Genomic DNA, 9,926 nt, shown 5'->3' with positions numbered 1-9,926 from the left:
CTGGTCTGGTCTCCTGCTCCGTGTGGCCGCCCAGGGCTCCGAGAGGGGCCTGGCAGAGGCCCCGGTGCCTCACACTCACCCGGGGCTCAGAGCCGGGGGCTCACCCGGGGGCTCAGAGCCGGGGGCCACCCAGGCTGGGCTCACCCGGGGGCTCACCCAGGGGGTGGGCCCAGTCGCTGCTGGTGGGCAGCACCTTCGCGGCCGGGCCTCTGGCGTCGGGCCTGGCTTTTCCCAGGTGCTCGCTTTGGCCAGGTGCCTTGACTTCCTTGTCCGCGTGGGAACAAGGCAACAATAGAGCCACTCACGCCAGCACCTGTGCAGCGGCTGGGGCGGGACTTAAGGAGCCTGGAGCCGCGCCGGCCGAGGATCCCACACAGGCTCTGAGGAGGCCGCCTGGGCAGCAGGAGCGGGAGGAGAGGCCTCGCTGGCGGCAGCAGGCGGGCCGGTCCTCCCTCCCTTTTGTCCCTCACACACTCCTGTCCCCCCACCCCCCGTGTCCCCAGAGGCTGACGGGGGGAGCCGCCACCTCGGGGCCCTGGGAGCTCTGACCCTGTCCGGGCAGCGCCCTCCGCACTCTCCGGCCCTCGTCCCTCCCGGCCTGCGCGGGCCACAGCTCCAGGTTCCACACTTTGTAAACAGCCCACCCCTTGTTTTCAGATGATAGAAGAGCATTTGGCCCAGCCAGTGTGGCTCAGTGATTGGGCGTCCGCCTGGGAACCAGGAGGTCACGATTCGATTCCCGGTCAGGGCACAGGCCCAGGTTGCAGCCTCCATCCCAGTGTGGGGCCTGCAGGAGGCAGCTGGTCCGTGATTCTCATCATTGATGTTTCTCCCTCCCTCTCCCTTCCTCTCTGAGATCAGTGACTTTTTTTTTTTATTAAATAGATTTTATTGATTTTTTACAGAGAGGAAGGGAGAGGGATAGAGTTAGAAACATCAATGAGAGAGAAACATTGACCAGCTGCCTCCTGCACACCCCCCATTTGGGATGTGCCCGCAACCAATGCACATGCCCCTGACCGGAATCGAACCCGGGACCCCTCAGTCCGCAGACTGACGCTCCACCACTGAGCCAAACCAGCTTCGGCAAATGAGTCTCTCTCTTGATATTTCCGTCTTTCCCGCTCTCTCCCCCTCACCCTAAAAACCAACGGAAAATACCCGCGGATGAGGGTTAGTGAACCAGTAAGCAGCTCATGTCTGAGGTTACGCAGTGCGGCTCCTGCCTGCTGTGGGGCCGGGCTGGGGCACGGGAGAGCATCCCAAAGCCCGGCGCTCTCAGCAGTGGCTCCGGCCCGGCAGCGCCAGCCACACTGTCACGCGGACGCAGATGGCCTGGGGCCTGCCGTCCCCGTCGGAGCCGAGACCCTGGGGACCGTCACGCTCTCCCACGTTCCCTCGTGAAGCCCGGGAGCGGACCCGTCAGCCTTGGTGACGGGAAGGGCTTTCCTGGGACCTGGGGCTGAAGACTGAGCAGCTTGAGGTTTGTAAGCGTTTCCACCAGCTGTTAGCAGACCCAGCCACCCGGCCTTCCCGCCATTCCCCTCCCCTGGGGCCCGACAGCAGACGGCCTTTCACCCCGATCTGCCTTCACCCACGCCCACGGCAGAGCAGAGGGAGGGGAGAGGGGGGAGAGGGACCCCAGCGGAGCAGCCAACCCCAGGAGAGCCCCGGGTCACGTGGTTTCTGGGAATCGAAACTCCTGGGTGTGGGAGCGCTGCTCCGCGGCGGGGCAGAGGCCGTCTCGGAGGCCCTGCAGCCGGACCCAGGCCACCGGCGCCGCTCAGGCCGTGCGGCGCCTTCGAGCCCAGGTGGGTGCTCCCCGCCCCCAGCCCAGGGTCACCGCCTGCTCCCGGTCCCCCGGCGGGGGTCGCCGCCCGGACACGCCGGCTCGGAGGCGGCCTCACCATCCCTGACCCGCACACAAGCCCTCTCGCCAATTTGCACAGAGGCCGGAGGCCTGTCCCCGCTCCTGGCTGCCCAGGGCCTCTGTCCCCCTGGCCGGCTGGGATGTCCGCGCCCCCCATGCGCCCCCCCAGCCTGCTCTCGCTCCCCCCAGGGTCACGGAATGTTCCGTCTGCAGGACCTCCAGCCACTCATGCAGGGCCTGGGCCTCTCTCTGCCCGGCCCCGCGCCCCGCCCCGCCCCACCCTGCCCCGCCTGGCCCTCCCCACCCGCCCCGGCCCCCCAGGGCCTGCTTTCTGAGATGAGCCGTTTCCGATCCTTGCCCAGAGACGCAGCCCCCTTCATCCAGCAGGTCCTGCAGGTCCTTGGAGCACGTTTTTCAGAAGGGGCCAGGGACCCCTGGGGCGCCAGCACCCGCCCTGCTCTGCGTAGGGTCCCCAAGGCGCCCTCTGCCCTCCCCTCAGTGAGGGCCGGAGGGCTGTGCCTGCTCCGGGCAGGCTCACTGCTGCCTCACTCCGCCTCCTTCTGCTGCAGGGCGCGGCCCCGGCCACCATGGCCCTCCCCCAGCTCCTCTGCCTGTGGCTGCTGGTCGTAGGGACTCAAGGTGAGCTGGGCCCAGCACCCGCCGGTGTCTCCCTGGCTGGGCTGGCTTAGTCCCTGCAGGCGGCCAGGCAGCGCTTCACCGGTGCTGGTCACTAGGTCAGCTCAGGTCAGGGATCAGCTCAGGTCATGGGTCAGCTCAAGTCAGGGATCAGCTCAGGTCAGGGATCAGCTCAGGCCATGGATCAGCTCAGGTCACAGGGTCAGCTCAGGTCACAGGTCAGCTCAGGTCACAGGTCAGCTCAGGTCACAGGGTCAGCTCAGGTCAGGGATCAGCTCAGGTCACAGGTCAGCTCAGGTCACAGGGTCAGCTCAGGTCAGGGATCAGCTCAGGCCATGGGTCAGCTCAGTTCACAGGGTCAGCTCAGGCCATGGGTCAGCTCAGTTCACAGGGTCAGCTCAGGTCACAGGTCAGCTCAGGCCATGGGTCAGTTCAGGTCACAGGGTCAGCTCAGGTCACAGGGTCAGCTCAGGTCACAGGTCAGCTCAGGTCAGGGATCAGCTCAGGTCACAGGTCAGCTCAGGTCACAGGTCAGCTCAGGACACCTCTCACTGAGGCCCAAGCTTCACCTTCTGGGGGATACTAAGGAATTCTCCACTCCCTCCAGCTCCCAGGGGAGGGATGGGGGGCAGGGACGGTGGGTGTGCACCCAGCCAGATGGGGGGGTGCAATGACTTGCAGAGTCCCGGCGCCTGCCTCTGGCTCTCTACCCCGAGGCAGGGGCCTGCCTCACTGCGGCCCGCAGAAGCCGGCAGTGCCCTCTGAGAACTGCCCCGGACGCCATCCGCTGCAGCCAGGGCTGAGCCGGGGGGCGCTCTCTGCGCCGGCCTCCGGCCTGTCCCCCCCAGCCCTGCCCGCTGCCCGCTGCCCGCTGACCCGGGTCCCCTCGGAGCCCCGCAGGCGTGAGCGATGGCGACATGCGGCTGGCCAGCGGGGACGCCCCCAACGAGGGCCGCGTGGAGATCTTCTACGGAGGCCGGTGGGGCACCGTGTGCGACAACCTGTGGGACCTGGTGGACGCCGGCGTCGTCTGCCGCGCCCTGGGGTTCGCCAACGCCACCGAGGCCCTGGGCGGGGCCGCCTTTGGGCCAGGTAGGCCCCGCCCCGCCCCACAGCACCCGGCCCTGGGGGGGGGGGTCGCCTGGGACACGGAGGGTATCCCGCTCCGCCCTGTGACCGGGCTCAGAGCCCTCCCCTGGACTGGCCTCTACCCCAAAGGGAAGCTCGGAGCAGGAAGACTCCTAAAGGGGGTGCCCGAGGTTCCAGCACCTCGCTGTCCATGGAGCGGACAGGCCGGAGGAAGGCCAGCTGGAGGCGCAGAGGGAAGGGGAGCGCCCTCCAGCGCCCGCCCTCTCCGTCCACAGGGACCGGCCCCGTCATGCTGGACGAGGTGCAGTGCTCGGGGACCGAGCCCTCGCTGGCCAACTGCTCGTCCCTGGGCTGGATGCAGAGCAAGTGCCAGCACAGCAAGGACGCCGGCGTCATCTGCAGCAACGGTGCGCGCTCCCCCGCAAAGCCTGGGCCCCCGGGGCTCCCCCCCTGACCCCCAAAGCCTGGGCCCCCGGGGCTCCCCCCCCCGACTCCCAAAGCCTGGGCCCCCGGGGCTCCCCCCCCGACCCCCAAAGCCTGGGCCCCCGGGGCCCCCCCCCCGACCCCCAAAGCCTGGGCCCCCGGGGCTCCCCCCCCCGACCCCCAAAGCCTGGGCCCCTGGGGCTCCCCCCAACCCCCAAAGCCTGGGCCCCCGGGGCTCCCCCCCCCCACCCCCAAAGCCTGGGCCCCCGGGGCTCCCCCCCCCCCGACTCCCAAAGCCTGGGCCCCCGGGGCTCCCCCCCCGACCCCCAAAGCCTGGGCCCCCGGGGCTCCCCCCCCGACCCCCAAAGCCTGGGCCCCCGGGGCTCCCCCCCCCGACCCCCAAAGCCTGGGCCCCTGGGGCTCCCCCCAACCCCCAAAGCCTGGGCCCCCGGGGCTCCCCCCCCCCGACCCCCAAAGCCTGGGCCCCCGGGGCTCCCCCCCCCCGACCCCCAAAGCCTGGGCCCCTGGGGCTCCCCCCAACCCCCAAAGCCTGGGCCCCCGGGGCTCCCCCCCCGACCCCCAAAGCCTGGGCCCCTGGGGCTCCCCCCAACCCCCAAAGCCTGGGCCCCCGGGGCTCCCCCCAACCCCCAAAGCCTGGGCCCCCGGGGCTCCCCCCCTCGACCCCCAAAGCCTGGGCCCCCGGGGCTCCCCCCCTCGACCCCCAAAGCCTGGGCCCCTGGGGCTCCCCCCAACCCCCAAAGCCTGGGCCCCCGGGGCTCCCCGCCCCCCAGCATCCCGCCCGGGGCCCAGGAGCCAGTCAGGCAGCTCCCTGCCCCGCCCAGCACCCGGCCTCCAAGCTCACACACACCTGGGGGCGGGCTGGAGGGAGCTCACGCTCCAGGAGGCGGGCCACCTGCAGAGCCCGCACGTGAGCCCGGCCTGCAGTCCCGGGTCGGCCCCGCGCCCAGGGGCTGAGCGCAGGCCTCGCTCTTTAAGCGCCAGTGGTTCATTCCTGCGGCCCCAACGCAGCCTCACCCGGGCCCCGGCCGCCCGGCCACAGCTGCCCGTCCTGGGGCTGAGGGTCCGCCTGGGGCTGAGGGTCCGCCTGGGACTGAGGGGCCTGGGGCTGAGGGTCCGCCTGGGGCTGAGGGTCCGTCCTGGGGCTGAGGGTCCGCCTGGGGCTAAGGGGCCTGGGGCTGAGGGTCCGTCTGGGGCTGAAGGGCCTGGGGCTGAGGGGCCTGGGGCTGAGGGTCCGTCTGGGGCTGAGGGGCCTGGGGGTTTTTCTTTCTTTTTGAGAGAGAAAGAAGGGAGAGAGAGAGAGAAACATCGGTTGCCTCCCGTACCACCCCATCCTGACCAGGGATCAAACCCTCCACCCTTCAGTACACAGTAGGGTGCTCCAACCACTGAGCATACCAGCCAGGGCTGGGGCATCTTTTTTTTTTTTTTTAATTATTTTTATTTTTTTATTTTAGGAAGGGAGAGGTAAAGAGAGAGAAACATCATGATGAGAGAGAATCATTGATTGGCTGTCTCCTGTGTGCCCTCCTCCCGCCCTGGGGATTGAGCCAGGCTGGGGCGGGTGCAGGGGAGCACCAGGCAGGGCCAGGGTGCAGGGGAGCACCAGGCTGGGGCAGGTGCAGGGGAGCACCAGGCAGGGCCAGGGTGCAGGGGAGCACCAGGCGGGGGCAGGTGCAGGGGAGCACCAGGCAGGGCCAGGGTGCGGGGCAGGAAGCACCTACAGTGGCCCCCGTGCGCGTGGAGCACACAGGGCGCTCCGAGAGGCGGGTGGGTGCCGGGACAGACTGAAGCCTACCGGCGAAGGAAGAGCAGGTGGAGTTACTTCCCGTGATGCCTGAGGGGTGGGTCGCATGCCTGCAGCCCCCCCGGGCCTGAAGGAGGCTCCGAGGCCCCGAGGCCTCTGCTGGGGGCTGTCACAGGAGGCGTGGGGCCAGAAGGTAACATCTGGGCGATGTGGTGATCCATCCACCGATCGATCGGTTGGAGTTTAAAGGACAGGCCTCGCTGTAGAAGCAGCCCCTTGGGTCCGCCCCCGGAGGGGCTGCCTGGTGAGGCTGGGAGGACGGGGCTGCTGTGGGCGGCCGCACCCTGACTCCGGGCAGACGTCCATGGCCCAGGAGCCGTATTGAGTGGGGGGCGGGGGCAGAGGCCGCAGTTTAAGGGGGACCTGACTCCGGGAGAAGTACTCCGGGTCACGGAGCTGGCTGAGCCTCCCAGCGAGCGGTGCCTCCCTGCCCGTCCCAGAGACCGGAGGCGCCCACACGCTGGACCTGTCGGCGGCGCTGCCCGCGGCCCTGGCGCAGATCTTCGACGGCCAGCGCGGCTGCGACCTGACCGTGGCCGTGAAGGCGGAGGGCGCCGAGCCGCTGAGCCTGTGCGCCCACAGCCTCATCCTGGCCAGCAACCCCGAGGCCCAGGCCCTGTGGGCGGAGCCGGGCAGCTCGGTCACCATGGAGGTGGACGCTGAGTGCCTGCCCGTGGTCATGGACTTCATCAGGTGGGTGTCCCGGGCGGCTGGGCACACGCACACGCACACACCACACACTACACACATACCTCACACATACTATACACATACCACGCACACACGCGCACACACAGACGCACACACACTATACACATACCACACGCACACACCACACACTATACACATATCATGTTCACACACACACACACACACACACACGCACACCACACACCACCACCACCACCTCTCCCTCCCTCTCCCCCCCCCCCTCTCTCTCCCTCCCTCTCTCCCTCTCTGGCAAGGCCTGCTGGTAGTGCTCACATGCCACCACCAGGGGGCCCCGAGGGGCTGTTGGGGCCGTGGCTGAGAATCCTAGGAAAGCTGCCTCTCCCTCTCCCCTTGGGCCTTGGGGAACCAGCCGATTCCAGCGGCGGCCCTGGCCCTGGCCCTGGCGGTGGTTTCCAGGCCTCGGGCAGCGCTGGGGGCGGGCTCTCGGCCTGTCTCTGCTTCCCCCGGCAGAGCTGCCGTCCTTCCTGGCTCTCCATGGGGCCAGCCCACAGCACCCCCGTCCGCTGCTGACACCTGTCAGTTACCGGCCCCTCGCCAGTGCCCGCGGTTTCTCAGGTCACTGACACCCACTGCTTTCAGGGTGCTGGCTGGGCCCCGGGTGGGGGCGGGGGCTCGGTGCGGTGAAAGCGGTCAGGCCCAGGGCGGCCGCCAGCAGGACGGTGGCCCCGAGGGTGGCGATGGAAGAGGGAGACAGGAGGTGGGGGCCTCTCCTAGCTGATCAGGCCTGGTCCGCCCCAGTGCCAGGCCCAGGCTCTGAGCAGACTCCGTGGGATGGGGGCTGGCCTGGGACAAACCGGGGGAGGATGGGGGCACGCGGGGTCAGCGGGTCAGTGGCAGACGCGGAAGAGAGGTGGTGGCTGCCCCGGGCCCCCCGCCGTCGTACTGCGGGGCGAGGGGCGGCCCAGGGCGGCCCCGGCTCAGCCCCCCGCCCCTCCAGGTACTTCTACTCCCGGCGGATCGACGTGTCCCTGCGCAGCGTGAAGTGCTTCCACCGGCTGGCCTCGGCCTTCGGGGCGCGGCAGCTGCAGGCCTACTGCGCGGGCCTCTTTGTCTTCCTGCTGCCCCAGGACCTGTCCTTCCGGACAGCCCTGGACCTCCACGCCTACGCGCTGGCCACGCGGGACCCCGCGCTGGAGGAGCTGTGCGTGCGGTTCCTGGCCTGGAACTTCGAGGCGCTGACGGCGGCCGAGGCCTGGGCGCACGTGCCCACGGCCCTGCTCCGCGCCCTGCTCTCCCGGGACGAGCTGGCCGTGCCCAGCGAGCTGGCCCTGCTGACGGCCCTGGACGCCTGGAGCCGGGAGCGGGGGGCCGCGCCGGGGGACGCGGAGGGCCTGTTGCGGGAGGTCCGCTTCCCCATGATTTCCCCCGAGGAGCTCTTCCAGCTGCAGGGCAGCCTGGGCCTGTACCGCGGCCACCGGGCGCTGATCCGGGAGCGGACCCTGCAGGCGCTGGAGTTCCACACGGTGCCCCTGCCGCTGCTGGCCCAGCTCCTCGGCCGGAACCTCAGCCAGGAGGCCTACCGGCCCCGGCTCTACACCGCGCCCACCTGGAGCTGGGTGGTGGACAAGAGCGCCCGCGCCCCGGCCCCCGCCCGCCGCGCCCCTTACGCCGCGCACCGCTACCCCTACCGCTACGACTACGGCCCTTACGGCCGCTACTTCCCCACGGCCGCGCCCACGGGGTCCTTCCAGACGCCACCGCACCCCAGCTTCCTCTTCCGGGACAGCCGCGTCTCCTGGACCCTCGTCTACCTGCCCACGGTCCAGGCCTGCTGGGACCACGGGTTCTCCTGCTCCTCCGACGAGGTGCCGGTGCTGGGCCTCTCCCGGTCCGGCTCCTCCGACCCCACCATCGGCTACGCCAACAGGGCCCTGATGCTCTGTGGGGGCCGCTTCGTGGCCGACGTCACGAGCTTCGAGGACGGGAAGGCCCCGGTTCCCGGCGCCCTGGGCGCCAACGGCTCCCGGAGGGCCTCCTTCTTCCCCTGCCCCGAGGGCTCCTTCAGCAGCTTCCGGGGGGTCATCCGCCCCTTCTACCTGACCAACTCCTCGGGGGTGGACTAGCCAGGGCCGCCCTCCCCCAGGGCCGCCCTCCCCCAGGGCCGCCCTCCCCCAGGGCCGCCCTCCCCCAGGGGCCGCCCTCCCCCAGGGCCGCCCTCCCCCAGGGGCGCCCCAGTGGGCGCTGGGCCGGCTCCTTCCTCTCCGCAAGCAGCCACCTCCACCCGGGCCTCCAGGTGTCCCCCTGCTCCCGCCCGCCTCTCTGAGCTGAAAGAAAAGGAAGCGCCAGAAGGTTCAGCAGGGCTCACCCAGCCGAGCATCCCTAGTCCCGCTGCCACTGCCCGCTGGTCGGGAGGCGGAGACGTGGGCCTCTCGGCCTGCCGCCCTCTGGCTCAGTCCCACTCAGCCCCGTCGGTGATTAAAGTGCTCAGCAGGGCCAAAACCGGTTTGGCTCAGTGGTAGAGCGTCGGTCTGCGGACTGAAAGGTCCCAGGTTCGATTCCGGTCAAGGGCATGTACCTTGGTTGCGGGCATATCCCCGGTAGGGGGTGTGCAAGAGGCAGCTGGTCGATGTTTCTCTCTCATCGACGTTTCTAGCTCTCTCTCTCTCCCTTCCTCTCTGTAAAAAATCCATAAAATATATTAAAAAAATAAAATAAAATAAAGTGCTCAGCAGGGGTACGGAGTCCCTTCCTGCGCCTCAGCCGGCTGTTCGGGTGGTCGCATGTGGACACACACTGGCTGGGGTCCTGGGGACCTGGGGCTGCACTGGGGGCTCCGGTGGGGTCCCCGGGCGGAGGGACAGCAGGTCCGGGGACCTTAGCCGTTAACGTGGGTGCACGGGGGTGAGGGACACAGACGCCACATCGGTGGTAAGAGCCTGGAGGTCCGGTTAGGATGGCGGCGCTGGGTCCCTCCCCCACCTCCCTGTCCCCGTGGTTCCTGATCCAGGCAGGCGCAGGGTCCGGCGGGAGCATCTGGCTGGGAGCCAGGCCCCGGGCTGGCCAGGGCCTCGGGGAGCAGCATCTGGGCTGTCTGGCCTCGGGAAGGAGGCGGCTCAAGGCCCGCCCCATGGGAGGGAGGTTCAGGCCGGCAGCCAGGATGGCAACCTGCCTCCCGCCCCCAGAGCCCCCGCCCCCTAGTTCTGGCCCCTGAGCCGCCTGCATAGCCGGCCATTCCTCAGCTGTTTTCCTCGTTCTGGTGGTGGTTGTCCATCCTCACCCCCAAGGTGTGTTTCCATCCACTTTTTTGAGTGAGGGGAGAAACATCGATGGGAGAGAGGCACAGTGATTGGTTGCCTCCCATGCCCACCCCGACCAGACCCGGGATTGAACCTGCAACCCAGACATGTGCCT

General features: G+C 69.3%; 1 protein-coding gene across 2 annotated transcripts; it reads left to right on the top strand.

Moving 5' to 3' along the window:
* Positions 1-1,686: 1,686 nt before the first annotated feature.
* On the top strand, positions 1,687-9,106 carry LOC118704496 (galectin 3 binding protein). 2 transcript variants are annotated; one of them, XM_045572148.1, is made up of 7 exons: positions 1,687-1,811; positions 2,440-2,509; positions 3,407-3,598; positions 3,871-4,002; positions 6,284-6,536; positions 7,513-8,676; positions 8,711-9,106. In XM_045572148.1, the coding sequence occupies exons 2-6, from the start codon at positions 2,458-2,460 to the stop codon at positions 8,636-8,638; spliced, it is 1,755 nt and encodes a 584-aa protein (XP_045428104.1). In that variant the 5' UTR covers positions 1,687-1,811; positions 2,440-2,457; the 3' UTR covers positions 8,639-8,676; positions 8,711-9,106. The 2 variants fall into 2 exon arrangements, with proteins under 2 accessions (XP_045428104.1, XP_036268135.1); XM_036412242.2 differs by having other exon boundaries at positions 7,513-8,712.
* The last annotated feature ends 820 nt before the right edge of the window (positions 9,107-9,926 follow it).

This window comes from Pipistrellus kuhlii, unplaced genomic scaffold (assembly GCF_014108245.1).
Source record: "Pipistrellus kuhlii isolate mPipKuh1 unplaced genomic scaffold, mPipKuh1.p scaffold_m20_p_44, whole genome shotgun sequence".
Classification (NCBI taxonomy): domain Eukaryota; kingdom Metazoa; phylum Chordata; class Mammalia; order Chiroptera; family Vespertilionidae; genus Pipistrellus; species Pipistrellus kuhlii.
This window is presented reverse-complemented; position numbering and strand designations above follow the sequence as displayed.

Coding starts and splice junctions, on each gene's coding strand:
- LOC118704496 (XM_045572148.1), top strand. CDS start 2,458: ATGGCCCTCCCCCAGCTCCTCTGCCTGTGGCTGCTGGTCGTAGGGACT. Junction 3,599..3,870: donor CGGGGCCGCCTTTGGGCCAG/GTAGGCCCCGCC, acceptor CTCCGTCCACAG/GGACCGGCCCCGTCATGCTG. Junction 6,537..7,512: donor GTGGTCATGGACTTCATCAG/GTGGGTGTCCCG, acceptor CCGCCCCTCCAG/GTACTTCTACTCCCGGCGGA.